The sequence below is a fragment of the Abramis brama genome (assembly GCF_963993115.1).
Source record: "Abramis brama genome assembly, chromosome: 1".
Lineage (NCBI taxonomy): Eukaryota > Metazoa > Chordata > Actinopteri > Cypriniformes > Leuciscidae > Abramis > Abramis brama.
This window is the reverse complement of record NC_139963.1, coordinates 3,256,108-3,282,131: the sequence shown is the minus strand read 5'-3', so window position 1 is coordinate 3,282,131 and position 26,024 is coordinate 3,256,108. Positions and strand designations below refer to the sequence as shown.

General features: G+C 40.1%; 1 protein-coding gene across 1 annotated transcript in view; it reads left to right on the top strand.

The window, feature by feature from the left end:
- Positions 1–26,024, top strand: part of LOC311090940 (uncharacterized protein) — an 846,260-nt gene that overhangs the window by 215,467 nt on the left and 604,769 nt on the right. Inside the window, exons 18-21 of the mRNA XM_084126585.1 lie at positions 3,530–3,703; positions 9,167–9,337; positions 21,712–21,885; positions 22,588–22,758. Of these exons, the coding sequence (XP_083982711.1) occupies positions 3,530–3,703; positions 9,167–9,337; positions 21,712–21,885; positions 22,588–22,758 (690 nt within the window). The remainder of the gene's footprint in view (positions 1–3,529; positions 3,704–9,166; positions 9,338–21,711; positions 21,886–22,587; positions 22,759–26,024) is intronic.

The following is a 26,024-nucleotide window of genomic DNA, read 5'->3' as shown; positions in this document are numbered from 1 at the left end:
ATCCTTCACGGGAATCTAGAATAACGATAAAAATTATAGCCTACTAAGCAAAAATATAGAAAAAATAAGCATATTTTCCCCCCCAATTTTTTAAAGGTTTTTAGCTCTCGTTTGTAGGCTAATACAATATTTAATGTCTATAGTGCTGATTCATTATCGAATGGCGAATTTAATGTGCTCGAATAAATAAATAAAAAACAAGCTGGGCAATGTGCCAAACGTAGCAAGGTATTTCTGTTTATTTATTGAAAATAAATAAATATTATTGCTCTTGATTTGCAGCACCATAGTTAACTATAGCCTAGTATCGCCTCATGCTCATATCCTGGCAAACTGCTTCTATTGTAATGAACAGACTAGAGTTCTTCTACAACTGTGCTAGATTTAATGGCATTTTACGGGAACGAGAAGCGGTGTAAAGCTAAAGCACACAGAAGCTCAAGCGGATGCCGTGGTAACGAACAATGCCCGCTATAGTGAAAACATCTGCATCTTTATTGTATTGTAGGCTATTACAAACGAAAGCTTTTTTTCTATATTTTCGCTTGGTAGTATTTTTATTAATAAGGTCAATACAAACAGGGCAATGTGCCAAATCATACCCAGGCCACCGGGATTTCACTTTTACCGGCTGCTCCCGATGGCCGGTCCGAGACTGCCTTATAATTTAGTAGGCTACACGTAGACTATTAGCCTAATAATAAAAGTTATGGCACTTCGGGTGAAAAATGTTGTCCTGTGTTCCGTCTTTTAAACTTCTCCTCAAACGTGCATGCAGTGTAAATAAAGCAGTTACATCAATGAAATGATAGTAAAGTTAGTCCACGGCCACACCCCCATGCTAATGGTACCGCCCACGGCGCAAATTACAAGACGAAAAATGGAAAAATAGAAAATCGGTTAGATTTCATTTATTCGAATGTTTGTTTCTGAAGTCACAATTTAGCAAAAGTAAAATTGAAAAAGGGGAGAAAAAGGCAAATATCCATTGATAATGTACTGAAAAAAAAAAAAAAAAAAAGAATGTCTGGTTTCAATTTTGCATTTTTGCATTTGCATTGTATGGTCTTGAAAACTGAATTGTGAAGCGTTACACGGACCGATCCGTCTTTTCATTTCTCGTTATTCCATTCCAAACAGGAAATGAAATGATCAGATGATGCACGGACCGTGTCGTGTGTTCAGTCGTTTTTTGATTTAATATTGAAAGTAGAAAAACAAGAAAACACTTCCTTTTTCGTCTTTTTATTTTTTCAGAAAAAAAAAACAAGTATTCAGCTTGATTTTTCACTTTTCGTTCTCAGGTAGAAACATTTATAAACAGCTTGAATATCTGATTTCTACACGTAGGCGGGAATGAAACGCTCCTGTCCTCTGATTTGTCAGCCGAAGATCAAACTGTCCCGTCATCAGTTCTTCCTCAGCTCCGCTCAGCAGAATAAAAGTCCTCCGCTGCTGCAGTTGTACGGATTCTGAACGCGTTTATTGCAACTACTACATTTCATCTTTTCCTCATCAAACACCCAGACTAATGGCTCGACACGACCCGCACCGGGGAAGAGCCTCGACAGGGCTTTCTTATGAGGCTTTCAGTTCTCAAGTGCCAGGGGGTCCGTGAAATAATTTACTATAACCTACTGTATTTTCCGGACTGTAAACTAAAGTCACGTTTTTATCATGAAACACGTTGTGATTTATTCCAGAGTGACCTAGGCCTTTACAATGCATTTAACTTAGTTCACATAATCTAAATGTTGACTTTCAAAAGTAGGCGCGCCAAGAAGACTATTCGCTGTATTTTGGTTTATATATATACAGTATATACTTATTTTTTTTCATCAATCTCTTTATTAAATTTTGAACATGAAATAAGAACTAACAAAGTTCCCCTTCACATACAAAGAAGAAAAAATACAAAAACATAAACACCAAGAATCAACAAAAATAAACGACAAACAACATAGTAACAATGAAGGAAAAAACACAACAAAATAAAAACACATTAACTAATAGCTGTGAGTGACGGTCCAAGAACTACTGCCCAGTCATTTGCAGCAAAAAACGTGGGACACTAAGTTTACTCAGGATTGTCTGGGAATGTCAACTTCCCAACATATTCAAAAAAAGGGGGTATATATATATATATATATATATATATATATATATATAAAAAGCATATATATATATATATATATATATATATATATATTAGGGGTGGAACGGTACATGTATTCGTATTGAACCGAATCGGTACGGGCGTTACGGTTCGGTGCATGAATTTTTTCTATTATTCAACAAAAACAAGCAATAAATCATTGTAAAATAGGGAAGGGAATCTTTAGGCACCTCATGAGCCGATCTAATTTTTTTCTGATTAATTAATCTTATTAATAAAACTTAAAATATTTAATTACATATGTAATTATAAGTAGGCCTACTTTTATAAACAATTACACATTAAAAAACTAAATTAATACAATTACATGTTAATAATTTTAACTAATATAGCTTCAAAACAAATAACAAAGAGGGGAAAAAAATATTACAAGCAATAAACAAAGTGCTTTCAGTATTTAAGAGTCGGCTGTCTGAACGTTTTCATCTCTTTTGAAATTATAAGATGTGGTTTGTCCTATCTGTTTAATAACTTAAGATATAACTGACTGTGTCACATTAATTTTGCGTCATAAAAGCATTTTGAGATGCAAGTACATTTAACCACGTAGACGGAGTCGCTCACAGCCGCATGCTCAAACGCTCTTCGCAAAGCGCGCGTGAGTATTTGAAATTGAAAGCAGCTTCTGTCGGTGATTTTCATATTTGTAATATATAAGCCAACTGCATTCCAAAAGACATATGATGCCTTCGTAGAGCATTTGTAAGCAAAATACCGGCGGGCGAGACCGCGCACTACAAAAGTAACATCAAGCAGACCGCGCGTATCTCATATCATGTGCAATGAAGCACGCGAATGTTCTTGTAATTCGCTTCAACTTTTCCGAACTTTATGAAAGATTATTTTGTGGAAGGTTCGAGTGGTGTCGTGTGTGTGTGTGTGTGTGTGTGTGTGAGACAAAGGAATTAGAAGCAAGCAGAATACGGTTGTTTATAAAGCACACGTAGCGTCATCACGTATCTGTGTTGAGAACTAAGCTCAGACATAAATCTGAAATTATCTTAATCAATACAGAATCGTTGGAGAGAATCTATAACACAATATCACATAAATTAAACATAAACTGTTATTTCCTGTAGCCTACCTATGCCAGGCCTATGCGCAGCGTGACAAGTTGATGCTTCATCTGCAAGACTGGTTTACTCTCGCGTGTCACTTGACCAGAGTGTAATCGCGGCTTTGCGATTAAAAAAATCGCATTTCATCAAATCGCGATATTATCGCAAATGCAATTAATCGTTCAGCCCTACTTTCAATACATTTGTATAAAGAATAAAATTAAATTCAGTTTAAGGATTTATATTGTTCAGGTTTAACTGATTAATCAGCTGAATGTTTTCCTCTCTGTTCTAGACTCTCTAACTGCAGTGTGACAGAAGAAGCTTATAAAGCTCTGGCTTCAGCTCTGAGATCAAACCCTTCACACCTGATAGAGCTGGATCTCACAGGAAATGATCCTGGACAATCAGGAGTGAAGGAGCTCAGTGATTTACTGCAGGATCCAGACTGTCAACTGAAGACACTGAGGTGAGACGGGATCAAATAATTAACTAAATTAGCTATATGCAGGCTAAATATTCATAACTAATATGTTATTTTAGTTATATAATAAGCTGTACAATTTGTTGCATCAAAATGATCAAGATCAGATGCTGCAGGTTCTGTCATGATGATGATAACCGTCAACACAGTTTATTTGTGATACGAGCTACAGGTCAAATAGACATTATGGGTCAGTATATGTGTGTGACATTCAGGAGTATACCTTGATAATTAACAATAATAGTTTTCCATCAAGCCCAGATTCACTGCATCTCTCTGCACCAGGTCTATGAGTCTCCAGATGTTCTCAAACATGCAGTACGTATATGGGAACTCCCTTCCTCCTCATTTTCACTGAAATCTTATAGGCTAACGCCAGCTGGAGACAGCTGGCCAATTGACGCGAAACATGCAAATGCTGACCGGTCCGCGGGCAGTATAAATAGCATGGGCGCGACAATTACGTCAGAATCTCTTTCTTCACGCTAGAAGTCTTATCTGAAGTCATCGTGGAAGTTGCAATAGAGGTTACTCACCATGTTTCCTCCCCGCATCCGATGGCTGCTAACTTACATGCCAGATATGTGCGGGTCCTATCGACTCGCTCTACCCTAACAAGGATCAACCGAGGCCGCACTCACGGACGACGGGCATGTGCCGGACAGTGCGCGCCCTCAGGGGAATAAACCCGGGCATCCGCGGGGATGAGGCCCACTGCCGCCAGCAGGCCGCTGGTGGGCCCTCTCCCGCCCTAGGACGAGTACGCTGCCCGTCGCCACTCCGGTCCTCTTCGCGGGCTCGCTAGAAGGACTCGACGCGATAGCCCCTGTTGATAAGGAATACTTCAGCCCGGTATCTCAGCCAGGCTACTTCAAGAAGACTCCGTCTTCCACGGCGTCCTTTGGTAGTCGTGCGCAAGACGCGAGTCTAGAGAGACGAGGCAAAGGCCATGGCTCCGTGTCTAAAAGGGAAAAAAAAAGTACGGATGCTATAGATCTCTAGCAGAGAGGTCTCTAGCCGCCTCGCTCTGACAATGGAAGTGCACAGCCGCAATCCGGTGAGTGTTGTTGCGCAGTCGTTACCGCTTATGCTGTTGACGCTGGGCCTACGTAACATTACATTTTGATGTGCTTACAGCTGATGTTGCCCTGTATCCTTCAGTGCAACTGGCCATGCTGATTTAACTACATATTCACAGTCGTTGTCGCTACGCCACTGACGCTGTGTTTATGTTCACACTGCTCACTGTTATGTGCTATGATTTGTGCCGTTATATTTTGCCCTGTATCCTTCAGTGCAAATGGCTATTCTGATTACAACATTCACAGTTGTTGTGCTGCCACTGACGCTGTGTTTATGTACACTGATATGTGTGTGTTATGCTTATGCCGCGATATTGCCCTGTATCCTTCAGTGCAGTTGGCTATTCTGATTACTACGAAGACACAGTTGTTGTGTGATGCAACTGACTCTGTGTTACGTACACGCGTCACACTGTTGTGTTAGGATTTATGCCACTATATATTGCCCTGTATTTTTCAGCGCAAATGGCTATTCTGATTGCTACACAGCACGTAATACCACGTATTCAGTTGTTGCGCGATGCATCTGACGCTGTGTTTAAGTACACACTACACACTGATATGTGTTATGAATTTGCCGTATATTGCCCTGTATCCTTCAGTGCAATGGCTATTCTGATTACTACACAGTACGTATTCACAGTTGTTGCGTGATGCAACTGACGCTGTGTTTATGTACACACTACACACTGATATGTGTTATGAATTTTGCTGTTGTATATTGCCCATTATCCTTCAGTGCAATGGCTATTCTGATTACTACACAGTACGTATTCGCAGTTGTTGCGCATGCAACTACGCTGTGTTTATGTACACACTACACACTGATATGTGTTATGAATTTTGCCGTTGTATATTGCCCTGTATCCTTCAGTGCAAATGGCTATTCTGACTACTACGTATTCACAGTTGTTGCGCGATGCAACTGACGCTATGTTGTACACACCGCACTCTATGTGTAATGATTTATGCCATTAGCCTATATATTGCCCTGTATCATTCAGTGCAATGGCTATTCTGATTACTACACAGTGCGTATTCAGTTGTTGCGCGATGCGACTGACGCTGTGTTTACGTACACACTACACACTCATATGTGTTATGATTTTTGCCGTGATATATTGCCCTGTATCCTAAAGTGCATATGGCTATTCTGATTACTACGTATTCACAGTTGCTGTGCGACGCAACTGACGCTGTGTACACACTACGCACTGATATGTGTTACAATTACGCCGCTATATATTGCCCTGTTCCTTCAGTGCAACTGGATACTCTGATTACTGTGTATTCACAGTTGTTGTGGGCTGCCACTGACGCTGTGTTATGTACATTGATATGTGTCTATGATTTATGCCGTTATATATTGCCCTGTATCCTCAGTGCAATCGGCTATTCTGATTAACGACGTCGATGTCGCTATGCCTCTGACGCTGTGCTTGTACAGCATCAATGTAACTATGCTATCACGTTGCCCTGTATCCTTCAGTGCAACTAGCTATCCTATCTAACTGTGCATAGTCACAGTCGTCGCCACGGTGACTTGCGCTGCATCTGTGTACACACTGAAGCGTTATGCTGTTATGTTGCCCTCAACGTAACTGACCATTGTGTTTGAACTGCGCTTGTTCATGCAGTTCGGTCGCTTCGATGACTAGCGCTGCATTATACACACAGATGTTTTAAATGTGCACACTGATGTGTTATGCTGTTATGTTGCCCTCTATCCTTCAGTGCAACAACCAGCTGTCCTATCTAACTATGCATTTTCACAGTTCTGTCGCTACGGCGACTACACTGCACTTATGTACGTACAAGGATGTGTTTTTGCTATTTTGTTGCCCTGTTCCTTCAGTGCAAAACTAGCTATCTTAATCTAACCGTGCATATTCACAATTTCTGGATGTATGTACGTGCACGGATGTGTTAGGCTGTAATGCTGCCCTGTTTCCTTCAGTGCAGCTAGCCATCCTGATCTAACTGTGCATCTCAGCTATGGTGACTTACGCTGCGTTATGTACATACATGGATGCACTGTTCTTAAGCACTTGTGTTATGCTGTCATGTTGCCCTGTATCTAGTGCAACTAGCTATCCCAGTCGAACTGTGCATATTCACAGTCTCTGTCGATACGGCGACCTGCGCTGCATTATTGCACATGGATGTGTTCATGCTGCGGTGTTGCCCCGTATCCTTCAGTGCCTATACTGAGCTACTGCGTATATTGAGTTGGCGCTACAGCGACCAATGCTGTTACGTACAGGTGCTACGCTGTTATGTTGCCCCGTTTCCTTCACTGCAACTGGCTATTCTGTACTAACTCGTATACTCACAGTTCTAGCTACGGCTACGACTGTGTTTGTGTACTTCTGAGGTGCTATGCTATTATGGGGCTATTATCTAACTGCGTATATTCACAGTTGTTGTCGCTACGGCCACTGGCACTGTGTTTATGTACATTCAGTTATGTGTTAAATTGCACTTCTGTACATCGGCTATAGAACATCGGACTATGTTCTACAAGGGAGTGTCAGTTTCCTCGTGACCCCCTTGCTGGCCTATCATCCCCGGTTCACGGACCTGAGAGAGTTATGGGGCTCCCCCATGACAATCCCCCTCAGTAAGGTCCTGCTTCTACAGGCGATCGGCAAGATTGGCACCCCAGCCCCAAGCTGTGGAACCTTCTTGTGTGTCCGCTGTTGGGTCCTTCGTTTGAGCAAGACACTTCACACTAATAAGTGCTGAGAGATCTCCTTGAGAAGGACCTTTCCACCTGTTCTCTCCCCAGCGAAGCACTTGGAGACCTACGCTCATTCTATGTGAATGATGTTACATTGTCTCGGACCTAGTGACTGCAGCGTCACTCTCCGTCCGATACCAAACTGCGTTCCGAAGACGCTTACACCGTTCAGAGCACAGATTTATCCCTGCCCGCCTTCTGCTGAAGCTGTCAGCCTCACATGATGCTGATGCTCAGAGTGCTGTTGGCCTTGTAAGGGCTTTGCGGATGTACGTGGACCACCAGGCAGCAGTCTGACTAGCTGTTTGTGTGCTTGGTGGATGGTACTAGGGACTGAGACTTTCTCACTGAATTCGACGCTTTTCATGTGATTTAATGCCTACGGGATATAGGTATGCTGGCTGTCTTCTCAGAACACGTTCGCCAGGGGTTCAAGTTTTATGCACTGCCTATAGCGTCGTGGGTTCGGTGAGTTTCATTAATGTACTCATGAACTGTTTCCACCAGCTGTGCAGTAGTCTGCATTATGCAGAGTTACCATTGCTGCTAACTCTGTGTTATGACTATAATGTTACATAGCTGTTTCCGCATTACACAGTAGTTTTCAATTTCTGTTAACTCTGTGTATGGCTATAAGGTTATGCAGATGTCACCGCTATTGCCGTCGACACTGTGTTAACTCTTGTGCTTGAGTGCTTATGGTGTTGTGCTGCCCTCCAGTGCAGCCTTCGCTTCATTGCATTGGATATGCAACTTGGTAGGTCGGAACAGACGTTTCTTGGTCTAGTTTCGCCATCAGTTCGAGTGCTCCTAGCGGCGCTGCTGGCTTAGAACTGTTGTCTCTCGTGGGAGTGTAGCTTGACCCCGTTTAGGGCTTATCTTCACTGCTCTCACGGCGGGATTCTATACAGTTCCCATATACGTCTTTGACGTAATGTTGAAGTGACCGCCTTGAAAGGGAACGTCTCTGGTTACTATCGTAACCTCGGTTCCCTGAGAGGCGGGAACGAGACATTACGTCAGCCGCCGTGCTCGCCGTTTGATCAGCTGTGCTAGCGTTCAGTCTTGATTCTGACGTAATTGTCGCGCCCATGCTATTTATACTGCCCGCGGACCGGTCAGCATTTGCATGTTTCGCGTCAATTGGCCAGCTGTCTCCAGCTGGCGTTAGCCTATAAGATTTCAGTGAAAATGAGGAGGAAGGGAGTTCCCATATACGTCTTTGACGTAATGTCTCGTTCCCGCCTCTCAGGGAACCGAGGTTACGATAGTAACCGGAGACGTTTTCTCTGTGCTGACGTTTCTCACTCCTCCTGCTTTAAAGACAGAAATATCTTAATTTCACACTCTGTATTCATACTGAAAATCATGATCTAGTGAGCTTTTGCCCTTCTGCTCTGTGAGACCTTTCTGTTCTTATGCTTATGTTTGCTTTAGGACTGAGTGTTTCTCTAGTTTCTTTTAAATATTTATTTATTTGTGTATTTAAATGTTTAAAGAAAAAATTGACATCTAAATAACTAACTTAAGCTTGTCTTTAAAACAATAATTACGTTTTTTATCGTATCAATCATTTTTTGTAATGCAGTGGACATTTAGTTGATACCTGAATTGCCTCTTCTGCAGGTTTGTGAGTCCTGCTGCTGAGGAAGCCTGTCAGTATGTGAATAGAGTTGTGGGTAAAAACCCGTTACTCCAGAGAGAGCTGAATCTGAGAGGACATGAACTAGGAGACACACAAGTGAATCAGATCGCTGCTCTACTGCAGGATAAACACTGTCAACTCAACACACTGACGTGAGTATTGCTCATTTATTTATTATACTTTTAAGCATTTTTTCCCTCAGTCACACAGAGCCAGAACAATTTAAAGTAATAAAATTAAACAGTCAATTAAACTATTAAAGTTACACTGTGTAACTTTTTTAGTTGATTCTTAGCAAAAAACACTTAGTTCTTTCAAAAATATATGTGCTCATTAATGTATATTTATTTCTTTCAAGTAATAAAGTATTCTCTTAGGTTTATAATCTGCCATTGAAAGTACATACGGGTGAGGGGTTCGAATGCCGGTCGCCATGTTGCCCCTCCATCTCGAAACTACATTAGCCAAAGAGGGACATGCCTGTAAATTCAAGCTTCGCCTTTTGCGTTTTTCACTCAGTGACACCGTGACGAATGCGAGGGGGAGATTACTCGCGAGTGCCGGTGTCGTGCCGAATTTTGACTCCTGCCAAATTATTACCCCCCTAGTATTGGTAGGTTTAGGATTAGTTGTGGGGGTGGGGTTAGGATTAGGGGTGGGGTTAGGATTAGGCAATCAGGTACTTCAACGAGGAGGGTAATAATTTGGCAGGGGGTTGAAATTCGGCACAACAACGGACGCCGAGGTTGCCTGCTTTCTTCTCGACAGGTAATTCAGCCTGTTGTAATTCATTTGTGTAAATTCGAAGTTTTATAGTTGCTTGTCTAACCATAGCATGGTTGTGCATAACGCCAGAACGACCTCTAGTATAACTTCATCCTCGCGTCAATGGTGAAAAAGTATTGTTTACCTTGTAACATAAATCTGTGCTGCGACGGATCACAGGTAATGAATAGTTTTAAAGGCGCAATTTTTTAAGCTATGTTACGACCTTTGATGGAAAGTTATTGTCTAGGAGTTTTAAAAGAAGTAACATTGAGATGACCAATAGAAAAGGCTTAAGTGTGTGGCAAGAGAAACACAAGACCATCAAATTATCACCGCAAAAGATTTATTGCTCCCAAGACCATAAACATTTACAAACAATTAAGAGAAAAATACGAAATATATATATAACCAAGACAAACGAGAGAGGGAACTAAAAGTAGCGCTAACAAATCAAAGAAATAAATATAACAAAAAGAACCCCAACTGTCTCCTCCCGGTCCTCTAAATAAGAAAACAAAAATATGAAAAGAAAAATATGAAAAGAAAAATCTTCAGCACAAATGCGCCCTGAACTTACTCTAACTAATAAACACAAAAGTACATATTTAGCGCACTTCACTAAACTAGTGTATCTAATACATAGAAACTCCTACGTGCAAGGTATGTATGTCACGTGACTTACTAAGCTTGTTCCACGTCTCCGTCGTCTGAAAGACAGCAGTTAGTTTAAGTGAAGTTTCAGCAGCCAGAAGTGTCAAAGGCACTCGTTCAACAAGAACACAAATGTCACTAATGACAACCATTACACAGCTCATTCCATCACTCTCATGGAAATCTCGTAAGCGTTTAAGGTAGTAGCATAACACAGACAAGCAACACAAACAGTGACACGCCAAGTCAAAACAGCCGCCAACTCTTCCAGCTGCCGCTTCCGTTTTAAACGCGTCGGAGCCAATGGTGTCTGGCGGAGATCCCGCGACGTCACAGTCGACCAACGATGATTGACAGGCACATCTACCAATAGCGTTCCGAAAGTAGGCGGTACCTAGAAGTGCTAAAAAAAATGACAAACAATAGAAAAACAAAAGAACATACACAAGAAGAAAAACAGTGTACGGTTCGTAACACTCCCCCACTTAAGAATAAACTTTTGGGAAAAACACCAAAAAGTTATACCCTTGAAAGAGCATCCGCTAAGACATTATCAACGCCCCTCTTGTGTCTTATATCCAAATTATAACTCTGCAAAAAGAGTGACCACCGCGTCAATCTCTGATTATGATTGTACAACTTTGAAAGAAATGTCAAAGGACTATGGTCCGTAAAAACTACCAAAGGTTGCACACTAGATCCCACATAGACCTCAAAATGTTGTAATGCAAAAATTAGAGCAAGCGTCTCTTTTTCAATGACTGAATAGTTTAACTGATTCTTGTTAAACTTCCTAGAGAAATAACTTACTGGATGAGGTACACCCTGCTCATCATTCTGTAATAAAACAGCACCAGCCCCGACATTACTTGCATCCACCTCGAGTTTAAATGGACGTTCTAAATCAGGAGCTGCAAGAACAGGTGAACTACTTAACAGTGTTTTCACACTCTCAAATGCGTATTGGCATTCTGCACTCCACACGAAAGCAGTAGAAGGACTTAAAAGTGAAGTTAAAGGACTAACCACAGACGAAAAATTTCTGCAGAAGCTGCGGTAATATCCAGCCATTCCGAGAAATCTTCGGAGTTCACGTCGAGTCGTGGGAACTGGAAACTTCGATATAGCCTCAACTTTCGCTTCAACTGGTCGAACTTGACCATGCCCCACCTCCTTTCCCAAATACATCACCTTAGCCTGACCGAACTCACACTTGGCCAAGTTAAGGGTCAAGGAAGCACTCGCAAAACGCTCAAATACAGCACGTAATGACTTCATATGTTCATCCCAATCTCTGGAATAAACAACAACATCATCCAAATAAGCACTACAATTAGGAATGCCAGCTAAAACTGTGTTTACCAACCTCTGAAAGGTAGCAGGCGCGTTTCGGAGTCCGAACGCCATGGCCGTATATTGTGCAAACGAATCTGGAGTGATAAAAGCAGCAATGTCAGAAGCTCTGGATGTAAGTGGTACTTGCCAGTAGCCTTTGAGCATATCTAATTTACTCACAAAATTTGCATATCCTACATTATCCACACAATCCTCCATCCTAGGAAGTGGATAGTTATCAGGAACCGTCAGTGAATTTACTTTCCTAAAATCTGTGCAAAACCTAAAAGAACCATCTGGTTTCGGTACCAAAATACATGGAGAACTCCATGAACTAGAGCTAGGCTTAGCAAGACCATTCTTCAGCAAGTAATCAACTTCTTGTCGCATAACTGAACGTTTGACTGAATTCACTCTATATGCATGCTGCCGGATCGAACTAGCATCTTTAACATCAATATCATGCTGAATGACATTAGTTAACGCAGGTACGTCCTTAAAAAGACACGCAAATTCAGAAATGAGTCTCACTAGATCACCTTTCTGATCAACAGACAAATTCGTTAAATGTGAATCAAGATCTTTCAATATTACAGAATTGCACAACCTCACAGTCGTCTGAGAAGTATTCTGAAACATAACTCCATCTTCTTCAGCATCAGTAACAGGCTCTTCTGCCACAACCGCAACAGAAATAACAGCAGTGTCGGGAGTTTTGTTATTCACATCAGTTTGTGATCTCGAATGATAAAGTTTCAGCATGTTCACATGACAAACGCGAACTTTTCTTTTTCGGTCAGGAGTACAGATAGCATAATTTGTTTCACTCAATTTCTCTTTCACTACATAAGGTGCGAAAAATCGAGTCGACAATGAAGAACCTGGAATAGGCAAGAAAATCAGAACTAAGTCACCAGACTTAAAAGATCGCATAACAGCCTTTTTGTCAAATGTTCGTTTCATGCCTTTTTGCGCGTTGGCAAGAGACTCTCTTGCAACCGAGCAAGCCGTATGCAAACGCTTCCGAAACTTTGTTACGTACTCCAGTACATTCGCTTTCGAACTGTCTTTTTCCAGAATTTGGTCTTTTAAAACTTTCAACGGACCACGTACCTGGTGTCCGAAAACCAATTCAGCTGGACTAAAACCAAGCGACTCTTGAACGCTTTCTCTGATAGCGAACATCAGCATGGGAATACCATCATCCCACTCATTACCCGTTTGCATGCAATATTTTCGCAACATCGACTTCAACGTTTGATGACAACGTTCCAGGGCACCTTGGCTTTCTGGATGGAACGCAGTAGAAGTACGGTGTTTAATTCCCAAAGTCTGCATGACTTGATTAAAAAGCTTGGACGTAAAATTTGTGCCTTGGTCGCTTTGCACCACTTTAGGCAAACCAAATGTCGAGAAAAACTTAACTAATGCCTTGACAACAACAGGTGCAGTGATTTTTCTTAAAGGAATTGCTTCAGGAAATCGGGTGGCTAGACACATCACTGTTAGTAGAAACTGATTACCACTTTTTGACTTTTTCAAAGGACCTACGCAGTCAATAAGGACATGTTCGAATGGTTCACCAAGAACAGGTATTGGGTTTAACGGTGCTGGAGGAACAACCTGATTTGGCTTTCCTGCAATTTGGCATACGTTACAAGATCGACAATAGTGCGTTACATCAGATTTCAGTCCAGGCCAGAAAAAGTGCTTTAAAATCCGGTTGTAAGTTTTCCTTATACCCAAATGACCCGACAGTGGATGATCATGTGCCAAGCACAACACATGTGGGCGATATGGGACAGGAACCACAACCTGATAAAAAACATCCCATTCATTTTGGTCAGGTGATGAACACCACTTACGCATCAACAGGTCATTTTCTAAAATATAGGCGCTTTGTTTCGTCTTAGCCAAATCGTGCGGAACTACAGAATTAAAAAGTGTAGTCAAGTTTTCATCTTTTTTCTGTGCAGTGATTAATTCCTCTCGTGTGATTTTTAAAATCAACGAATTCGTGTCATTTAAATAAGAATTTTTCACCCTTTCTGTTTTCTTTTTCTCATGGTCCAAATTTTCCTCTCCGTCTACGACAGAAGAAAAAAAAGAATCATTCAAAGCAATCTCTTTACGCGACTGTGCGCGAGTGACAGCGCAGGCAGGAAAAACATGAGGGTAAGCTTCACCAACCTCATCAGATGCACCTTCTGACGGTTTGTCCAGAACTTCCAATAATGGCATCACTTTCCCTCCAGCTAAATCATTGCCTAGGATTAAATCTACCCCTTTCATAGGCAGTGAAGTACAAACTGCAACTCGGACAAGTCCAGAACACAAGTCACTTTTCAAATGCAGATTATGCAGGGGCCTTTATACACATCCCATTTCAATTCCTTGCACTAAAACGCTGGAATGACATGAAGTCTCATCAGAAAATTTCATTGCACTTTCAACAATAAAACTTTGCATAGACCCTGTGTCACGAAGCATTGTGATTTCTTTTTGATCATCATCACTACCAGTCAAAGAAACTAACCCCTTAAGAATAAAAGGACGGAACGTTTCATCCACATCCTCTTTGGAGTGTACAGCCACAGTCTGTTTACAAGTCTTTACAAAACCTACCGGTTTAGCTTGTGAGTTTTGTTTTCGTTTAAGTCGCGGACAGTCCACAACAACGTGTCCTTTCTTGTGACAATAAAAACAGTCACGTTCCTCACTAACTCTTGGTGCATTATTTTTCAAGCGCACGAATTGGGTGTTAGATGAAGATGGAACTGGTGCATTTTCTACACGTGAATGAACAAAGATATTTTTGTGGGTTAAAATGAATTCGTCAGCTAAAACAGCGGCCTGTCATAAAGAATTTACCTTTTGTTCGTTTAGGTAAACAACCACTTTCTCCGGTAAGCAATTCTTAAATTCTTCCAAGAGAACAAGCTCACGCAACGAATTCAAATCTGCCACATTGTTAGCTACACACCACTTATCAAAAAGCGTGCCCTTCTCTCTAGCAAATTCCACAAAAGTTTGACTAGGAGTTTTTCTGTGCGTCCTAAACTTCTGTCTGTACGCCTCAGGAACTAGTTCATATGCACGAAGTATCGCTGATTTGACTGACTCATACTTCAAACTTTCTTCAAGTGACAAAGTGGAGTACACCTCTAAAGCCTTTCCCACAAGTTTACACTGCAGTAACAAAGACCAGAATTCAAGTGGCCAATGCAAAGAAGTCGCAATCCGTTCAAACGCATTAAAATACGAATCAACTTCTGATTCTCTGAATTGTGGAACAAGAGCAATGTACTTACTCACGTCAAAATTGGGTCTGGATGATATCGACACCGAAGAAACATTTGAAGGAGAAACTGGATCTGGCTGATTAGCCTCCACAGCCTTCCTTGAAGCGTCCAACTCGAGCTGGCGCAGCCTCACTTGCGTCTCAGCCTCGATTTCAAGTTTGCGTATCTGCAAACGTAGGTCAAGTTCAGCCCGACGGGTGTGCTCTTGGGAATCATAATGTAGACGTGCCAGACGGACTTTCAGCCGCGCATCGTCTCGCGAACCCACAGAGAGTGGAGAGAACGGTTCAAAGGGTGGCAGTCCAACACCAGCATCTGCAACGGCCTCCACCCCTGCATCTGCATCGGTTCTGCCACTACACACGTTCTTATCTCTCATTTCAAGAGAAGCAAACACCTCATCACCAGGGCTTAGATGATCAGCCGTCTCCTCCATTTCAATATTTGACATGAGAAGTACATTAAGCTCAAGTAACTGGTCTATTATCTTTTGCTTAACTTCGGCTTTACAATCCTGTTTATTAATTAACAATTTAAAATGATCAGCCACCAAAAACAAGTCCTGTTTCCGACAAACGTTAAGCAACTCCAACGACGGATTCTTAACAAATTCCTCTAAACTGAACATTTTAAATTACAATGTCACGTGCTCAAGAGTGCCACTACCATAGCTATTTCTTTGGTCATTTTGTTTACCTCCCAAGAATTTAACAATCCATCCGGTAATATCTACACCGAAAATATATTAAATTATCCCGGACGAGCCCCCATTAAATGTTACGACCTTTGATGGAAAGTTATTGTCTAGGAGTTTTAAAAGAAGTAACATTGAGATGACCAATAGAAAAGGCTTAAGTGTGTGGCAAGAGAAACACAAGACCATCAAATTATCACCGCAAAAGATTTATTGCTCCCAAGACCATAAACATTTACAAACAATTAAGAGAAAAATACGAAATATATATATAACCAAGACAAACGAGAGAGGGAACTAAAAGTAGCGCTAACAAATCAAAGAAATAAATATAACAAAAAGAACCCCAACTGTCTCCTCCCGGTCCTCTAAATAAGAAAACAAAAATATGAAAAGAAAAATCTTCAGCGCAAATGCGCCCTGAACTTACTCTAACTAATAAACACAAAAGTACATATTTAGCGCACTTCACTAAACTAGTGTATCTAATACATAGAAACTCCTACGTGCAAGGTATGTATGTCACGTGACTTACTAAGCTTGTTCCACGTCTCCGTCGTCTGAAAGACAGCAGTTAGTTTAAGTGAAGTTTCAGCAGCCAGAAGTGTCAAAGGCACTCGTTCAACAAGAACACAAATGTCACTAATGACAACCATTACACAGCTCATTCCATCACTCTCATGGAAATCTCGTAAGCGTTTAAGGTAGTAGCATAACACAGACAAGCAACACAAACAGTGACACGCCAAGTCAAAACAGCCGCCAACTCTTCCAGCTGCCGCTTCCGTTTTAAACGCGTCGGAGCCAATGGTGTCTGGCGGAGATCCCGCGACGTTACAATTACAAACAATAGAAAAACAAAAGAACATACACAAGAAGAAAAACAGTGTACGGTTCGTAACAAGCTATATATAAAAAAGGACACTGTAAATTTTAGTTATTTTTAATTGCTTTTACTTTGTACACATTGTAACGTTAGCCTAATCTGATTATGCTGGGGTAGCCGATTCCAAGGGTGACGTTTACCTCCTGACATCTGTCCTGTAGTTTTATTCATTTTAGACGTATTGTTTATTATTGTCATGGACGAAGTCGATAACTGGGGTCCGTTCTTCGTACGTCGCTAACTCAGTTAGCTGGATTTGATTGTTGGCGATTTGGTATGATCTTGGATTGTTTGGTTCTTCAACGCTCATCCTGGACTTGCTGTCATAGCAACAGGTGCGCAATCTTAAACCTGCTCGGGAGCCGCTTATTTCATGTAAACAGGATTAGATCGCGGCGGCTTCATAAGCGGAGCTGATACGGGAAGTCCAGCGCAGCGGCTTCATAAGCGGAGCTGATACGGGAAGTCCAGCGCAGCGCGATAGTGCACTTTCTGAGATATATATTTTTTCTCGTGACTCGTGAGATTGTCGTTTTTTGTCGCTTTTAGGTTTAAAAAACAGTTTTAGTTTTTTTTGTGGCATTTCCAAGCCACGTAAGACCCAATGTTGTAAAGCAATTTTTTTTTTTTTTTAGGCTATCATAATTTTTTATGAAGATCATACAATCATGACCAGGCCGATTACAGTATATGTCACTCAGGCTTCACTAACGTGATTGGTACCATAGACTGCCATCAAGGCCTCAATGAAGGGAATTATGTGAACAGAAAGGGGGTTCACAATGTAAATGTGCAGCCCAGTTACGTTTGTGATTCTTAATATTCCAGATTAGTAATATTATATCAAATAAAAAAAAGGCAGTTGACTAACATCTTCCATATCACAAATGTGAAAGCAAAATGGCCAGGATCTGTGCATGACTTAAGAATGTTCAGAGATTCACATTTATGCACATTATTTTAAAGTGGTAAGGAAAGTTCCACAATTAAATATCAAGCTCACTGTATTACATACACTTATGCTGATCCTAACAGAACTGCATTTTTTCATAGGTGATTATGACATGTTCCTGCCTGCAGACAGGTGTTTTATGACCCCATTCCCTGACCCAAACCAGTTACAATGAAGCTCTAGCCAGGACAAGGGCACACAATGAAATGAACTTTGGCTAAAGGGAAGATTTCAGTGTCTGAAAAGTCTGAGGGTTGCACACCTGACAGGGCCTGTGACATTGTTGCATGTGCCATATTACACAACATTGCCAAAAAAAAAAAAAAAAAAAAAACACTTTTCATTAAATGTTTAATAAAAGACAAATATGCTTAGTTCCTTGAGTTTTATTTCAATTGTTCTTTGTAAAGAAAAGCCAGTGGTCAAGTGCCTGCAACAAGAGATATTAGACACATGCCTCATGCAACAAATAAAAAGGAAAAGTTGTCTATACACTGCCCACCTGTAGGCCTATGTCTCCTCTGTGTGTGCAGACTCTTCTGTAGGCCTTTCTGTAGATGTGGAATCCTGCAACTTATATTGCAGCCATAAAGCATACAAGTATAAATTAAGTAAAGTTATTTATGTACTTGCAGGTAGGCTAGTTCCTCCATATGACAGTTATCTGAGAGGGTTTATTCACTGTCCAGTGCAATGGAAACAAATGGGCATTACAAAGTCGTATAGCCTACTTTCTTTCCTTTGGAAAGTTAGAAAATGTCCACTTACTGCACATATTTCAGCTCCACTTTCTTGGGAACAGATACAAGTGTTGGTGTATTATGTAAAAGTGCACAAAAGAGGAAAACACAATGTCATTACAATGAACTACACTCGGGAAAAATGTGATCAATAACTCATGGCAAAATATTTTTACATTAACATAAGTTTATCAGTTTTCACTTTCACAAGTCAAAGCAATTCATCATTACTCAAGATTGAACAGTTGAAATGACTATACGGCCTTAATTTAATGCAGCAAAAATTATTTTACAGTGTAGGCTACTAAGATCTTCTTTTTTTTCTCAGCCTTTTTCTTGGTTGCTTTTATAAACAGAACACCATTTATTTAACAGTGCCTTTTATAAAAGAGACTATAATATAACTAAAAATTACCATTATGTAGAATATTTTTGTTCTTCACTTTTATTTGTTCCCATGTTCTAGTGTGGTGACTGACATTACAATGCACAAAGTAATTATGCAATTATTAAAATACAATAATATAGTCTAATAAATAAAAACATCTAGCATGGCCACTTCTAACGGATTTAAATTGTCTGCTACTTTTTGCCAGCCCTCTCTCCTGGCTTTTGCAGACTTTGAGGTGTTCCCTGGCGTTTTGATTAAACATTAAAATTCCGAATAAACTTCGACTATTAGTTCTTGCTCTGCTGAGGAGAAAAACTGAACCGCTCTTCGGTCACGCTGAGCAGCCAATAGCAGCGTTGCTGATCAATGTTTCTACTGTCGATACATATCCCCTTTTAACCAGCGCATGAACGCGCAATTATCTCAGATAACTCAACCTAGCGATACTAATTACATCCAGCAAGTGTCTTCGAAGAACCGAGTTAGCCAGATCATGATTCGCACGATGATATCATCTTGGATGTGTCATTTGATCTCGGATGTAATAAGCAACGTACGAAGAACGGGCCCCTGGAAGCCATGTTAATCTTGGAATAATACGGCCACTGTAGGAGTTAAAACGCCCTCGGAATTGAGAGGAACAGAAACTAATATTCACTGGGTAGTCATATACAATTTCACCGCTAGATGGGGGTAAAAATCACACAGTGTAGCTTTAAGCTGCAACCCCACTTTTGAAAAATCCCCAGAATGTCACATGATTATGGCACTTTTTCATGTGTTCCATATATGGACTAAAGCTGCGTCCGAAATCGCGTACTATGGGAGTAGGTACTACATTTAAATTAGAACGTACTTCGCGACCGTTAAAAAAGTACGCTCTATATAGTATGAATACGGGTAGTATGAATGGAGTCCGGACGTACTGGTATTACGGTTGGTATTGTCACGTAACATGCGCGGTCACATCAGCGCGAAAATTTAAAGAGCCCATTCCACTAACTGCACCAACTTAGAGCAATGTTTTTAGTTCTTCTTTCCGCTTTCGTCTGCGTTTTTACGTCGTTCGTGCTCACAATTCAGAGTCTTCGGTCAGCTGCTCGCAGATCACGCCTTTGTCGAGAGCTTTTGTGTAATTTCTCAAATAAGTTAAATATCATTTAGCCAATACATTTTACCTCAAAAAAAAAAAAAAAAAAAAAAATTCAAGTGGAAAATTCCCAAGTGGAAAATTCCCAAAATTCAAGTGGAAATCCAAAAATTACTATCTTGTACACATGCTTTTAAAGAAACAGATTTTGAATTATTTTAAAGTGATGCCCTACAAATGAGATTGTTAGTAAGAAAGTCCTTTAGATCTTTTAGAAACCTGTGAAGGTTACCTTACTGAAGCTGCTGACGTTCATTTTCTTCCCTCAAGACGACGTTTTAAAACTTTTGCTTTTGGTGGTGCTTTAACCCTCTGGGGTCTGAGGTGTTTTCTGGCCCTGGAGGTGTTCTGACATGCTCTGACATTTGTGCTTATTTCTGTTACTTGTGACATTTTCATGGCTAAAGTCTGATTACACTGTATTTAGCACAAACTCTGTTAAGTATGTAAAATATTGCAATGAGACATTTTAATTGTTTATTAATAAACAAGTGTTTTCTGTGTCGGCTGCAAAGATGAAGTTGACGATATTGACTCGCGATCTTCACAGTAGTGAACGCGTCGGAGAGAAATGCACATTTCATACGGATTACATAGTTTTATGTTGTTTTGAATGGTTCTGTTTAAAAGTAGAGATTTCTGTAGATGATAGATATATTTCTATTTTTTTTTAAGGTGTGTGAGGCGAGTAGGCTACCTTATACGCTGAGTTTCAGTTCATGATGATAGCTTAAGCTCCAGTTCAGGCGCTGGCGCCTCCGTGTCGTGATTATCTATTGTCTGCTATATTTACTTTTTATTTATTAAATCTAGGAAATTGGATAATGAAACACTGATTAAAATTAAGATACAATTAATACAAAATGAAATTCGCTTTAAAGAAAGGCTTTGTGCTTTCTGTTTGCAGTCTCTGTGAAAGTTTTAAAGCAGTCTTATAGCCTGGATTGATGGCTCGCAATATCGCAATATATATCGTTGGGAAAAAAAATATCGCAATGTAATTTTTTCCCAATATCATGCAGCCCTAATTTAAAGTGTGATGTCTGTGCTTGGAGGCTTTCAAATGTTCATGTTAACAGACATTAGCGCTCTAAAGTTTTCTGAAGTGTGGCTGAAAAAGCCAAGTAAAACTTTAAATAACCATTGAATCAAATTAAAATTGTATTCTTATCTGTGAAATAAGCATGTAACACGTTTCAACTCCACCACTTGAAATTGTAAAATTGTTCGCCAAATTTGTTGCTTCATACCCCTCTGACACTGGGTAGTTGCACCCCTGGTCTCACTCATCCTCGCAAAGCTGCTTCAGCTCAGTGACATTTGTAGGCTTTCCAGCATGAGCTGTGTTTCAAGTCCTTCCACAGCATTTTAATGGAATTGAAGTCTGGACTTTATTGGGCCATTCCCAAACTTAAATTTTCTAATTTTCCGACCATTTTCAGATCATAGACTTTCAGAGTTGTACAGTTTTAGTCAATTGCAATCTTGAAAGGGATGTTGATGTGTAACATATTAAAGTTCACTGAGCCTTTTGTTTGCCTCCATATTCAATTGTCAGTTTTTGCAACTGACTTTCAATACATTAAATTCAGTTTAAGGATTTATATTGTTCAGGTTTAACTGATTAATCAGCTGAAAGTTTTCCTCTCTGTTCTAGACTCTCTAACTGCAGTGTGACAGAAGAAGGTTATAAAGCTCTGGCTTCAGCTCTGAGATCAAACCCTTCACACCTGATAGAGCTGGATCTCACAGGAAATGATCCTGGACAATCAGGAGTGAAGGAGCTCAGTGATTTACTGCAGGATCCAGACTGTCAACTGAAGACACTGAGGTGAGACGGGATCAAATAATTAACTAAATTAGCTAAATGCAGGCTAAATATTCATAACTAATATATTATTTTAGTTATATAATAAGCTGTACAATTTGTTGCATCAAAATGATCAAGATCAGATCAGATGCTGCAGGTTCTGTCATGATGATGATGATAACCGTCAACACAGTTTAGTTGTGATACGAGCTACAGGTCAAATAGACATTACGGGTCAGTATATGTGTGCTGACATTCAGGAGTATACCTTGATAATTAACAATAATAGTTTTCCATCAAGACCAGATTCACTGCATCTCTCTACACCAGGTCTATGAGTCTCCAGATGTTCACAAACATGCAGTTTCACAAGCCAGTTTTCTCTGTGCTGACGTTTTTCACTCCTCCTGCTTTAAAGACAGAAAGATCTTAATTTCACTCTGTATTCATACTGAAAATCATGATCTAGTGAGCTTTTGCCCTTCTGCTCTGTGAGACCTTTCTGTTCTTATGCTTATGTTTGCTTTAGGACTGAGTGTTGCTCTAGTTTCTTTTAAATATATATTTATTTGTGTATTTAAATGTTTAATGTTTAATAAAGTTGGATATCTAAATAACTAACTTAAGCTTGTCTTTAAAACAATAATTACGTTTTTTATTGTATCAATCATTTTTTGTAATGCAGTGGACATTTAGTTGATACCTGAATTGCCTCTTCTGCAGGTTTGTGAGTCCTGCTGCTGAAGAAGCCTGTCAGTATGTGAATAGAGTTGTGGGTATAAACCCGTTACTCCAGAGAGAGCTGAATCTGAGTGGACATGAACTAGGAGACACACGAGTGAATCAGATCGCTGCTCTACTGCAGGATAAACACTGTCAACTCAACACACTGACGTGAGTATTGCTCATTTATTTATTATATTACTTTTAAGCATTTTTTCCCTCAGTCACACAGAGCCAGAACAATTTAAAGTAATAAAATTAAACAGTCAATTAAACTATTAAGCTGCAACCCCACTTTTGAAAAATCCCCAGAATGTCACATGATTATGGCACTTTTTCATGTGTTCCATATATGGACTAAAGCTGCGTCCGAAATCGCGTACTATGGGAGTAGGTACTACATTTAAATTAGAACGTACTTCGCGACCGTTAAAAAAGTACGCTCTATAGACGAATCCGACGAGCTTTCTGTGTAGGCTGCCATCTTGTGGCGACGCCATTACTGAGCTGTTACTAGTATGTAAACAAACCTCCGTGATAACGCAAACGCACCCTCGATGACAGCTACAGCCAGGCAGTATGACTTGTTGGGTTGATGATGTTAGACAGTGGCCTCCAGTCACAGATGAAGGTACAAACGATCTTACAGATTATTTATGAAAATAGCTTGGCAATAACTATGCTAGCTAAGCAAGCTAACGAGGAAACTATTAAAAGATCTGTCCATTTGGCAACAATAAATAAATGAATGATATCAAATAAACGAATTCATGTTTTTCATTTGTGACCATTATTTATCTCATTTTCACATTTCAAAAGGAAAGGGTAAGGTACAGCTAACTGCTAGCGTTGTTGGTTCTCAGAGTGAGAGTCACAGTCAAGCAAATACAGTAATGCTACTACTGCCCCAACGCGCCCCTTCGGTTGTTTTAAAGGTATTCAAGAGTATTTTCTCCTTCGCCTGGCATCCGATGATCAACAAAATGCCAACTACAGGTCACTGATAGAGGGTCAAAAAAATTATCTGAGCTCCGTATGGGTTGGTCAAATAATGCACACTCTACCAGATGATAAATATATAGTTCTTAAAGGACCTGTCCGATTTTCACAGACCATTAACAACACTTATACTGTTCAAATAACTCTGCAGAGGAAGAATAGTAAAGTTGTAGATGTAACGTTAGTGACAGTCGTAAATCGCGGGCTGTTTATTCCAGTGGAATTTCTCAAATAAGTTAAATATCATTTAGCCAATACATTTTACCTCAGAAAAAAAAAAAAAAACACACACACATAAACCTGTGACAGGGTTTCTGCACATTTTTTAAAGTCAAATTTAAGGCTTTTTAAGACCTTTTTAAGACCCGAAGAAATCAAAATTAATACCATGCATTGGGGTGTGCAATATTGACAAAATATGTCTCTATCGATATTTTCAAAGTTTTCTTGTTAATAATTAGATAACATTTTACTGATTGTGTTTTTGTGCTTGGTGCCATGGCTGGTTTAGGCCTGTTGTTGACAGCAGACCCACGAAGATATTCATATTTTTCATATTCTATGCAGTGGTCAGTTCACAGTAGTGACAGAAATTAACATTTTTTATTAAGGGGTAATATTTGCCATCTTAAATTGATTTCCAGGGGCATTTTCACCTATATATTGACATTTGTAGATGTATGCATCACCTTTTATGTCAAATTCTAACATTCAAATTAAATTCTATTAGAATAATTACACAATACCACTGTTACCAGCCAAATTAAATCATTAAATCAAAATCCATCTTTGCATTGCAGAGGTGACACAGTGGCGGCATCAGATCTGGCATTAATATATTTACACTGCATTTACAATTGCATAAATAAAGCTATGAGATTGTTAAATATGAACTGATTTCTAATTTTAACATTCTAATTAAAAAGTACTCTAAATGTGAAACTAAAGCTGCCAATAGGTGGCGGCAAGTCACTGTTTTAATAAGTGAGTCGAGGGAGTCATTCATTCAACCGATTCGTTCAAACGGCTGATTCATTCGGGAAGCAAGTGATTGTTCATTGAATCATTAAATTGATTCGTTCAAAACGCGGATTCCAGTCAAAAACTCATCGCTGTCTGTTGCATTGAGACCATAGACTGTAAAAAAATATGGACGTAGTGTCCGTGACGTCACCCGTAGGTTTCTGAAGAGCATTTTTGAAGCCTAAAGTGGGCGGAGCCGGCCGTCGCCATCTTGGCCTCGCGTCACTCCCGGATAACAGAAAATGGGCAAAGAGGCTGAGAAATCATGCCCAAATAGCTCGACGTGATCGAGTTAGCTCAGGCTGTTAACGGCTCTGGGTAATGCTATTGACAGTACCAAGTCTGCGACTGCACAGGGCCTCGCGCTAAAGTGACACTTGATGATGTAAAGCCAATTAAAAGTTCCTGTTTTTGCCCTTCGAAATATTATAATAGTTAAAAGACATGGCTACAAGTGAGACTGTGTATCGTGATTCTGTACTATTCTGCTAGTTGAAAATGTATTATGCAGTAACTTAATATTACTCTGAGAGAGTGTGTGACAGTGATTTATGTGCATAACGTTAACTTACATGTCAGTCACTCTTTCGTCAGCACGGCATCGCTCGTCAAGTTCGTAGAGCTTATTCAGTCCATTTTAAATTCTGATTTTGGCCGCCTCTCAAATTTAAAGCATAGATATATTGCCTGTGAAGTTCAAGTAAATGCGCTAGAAAATCCACGCTCATTCAAGGATGTGCATTTATTGCATAGACGGAGAAAGCGCTGACGCCTGCATGATTTCACCTGACGGTACATAAGCATATTATAATCTATCTGTCCCGTGAGAGCAGAACGAACAAGCCTTTATTGACGTTTTTAAATTTGAAAACTCCAAAAAGCAACGAAATTGTCAGACATCCATTAGTGCATGTTCACAGAGGAAAACAACTGAAATACAGCGCTGGTTGTTCTCTCGAACGATACTCGACGACAACGACGGAATTCTAAGCCGTGGGCGAAGTAATGGGTGTATTAAATTGTATGAAATAATCCCGAAAAAAAAGCACAAACACTGCAGAGAAGGCAAGTTCAGCAGCAACATTTGCTGAGGTGAAGTGACGGCTAGTAACAGCAGACAAACGGCTAGCATTGACATCAGCGGGAATCCACCTGTCACTCAAGTGGCCACACCCTTAAATGCAGAAATTTAAATATTAATCAACTAAACGGATGAGTTATAAAAAAATGCACCCCCCTCACAGTTGTTATGAAGGGCAAAATTAGCTGTATAGACCAAAGCCAAATAGAGATCCAGGCTGTAAACATGTTTTCTTCTGCTGTAAAGTTGGTAATTTTAACATGGGGGAGATACAGATTTGACTCACTTCTGCAGCCAGCCTCAAGCGGCCAGTCAGTGAATTGCAGTTTAACTC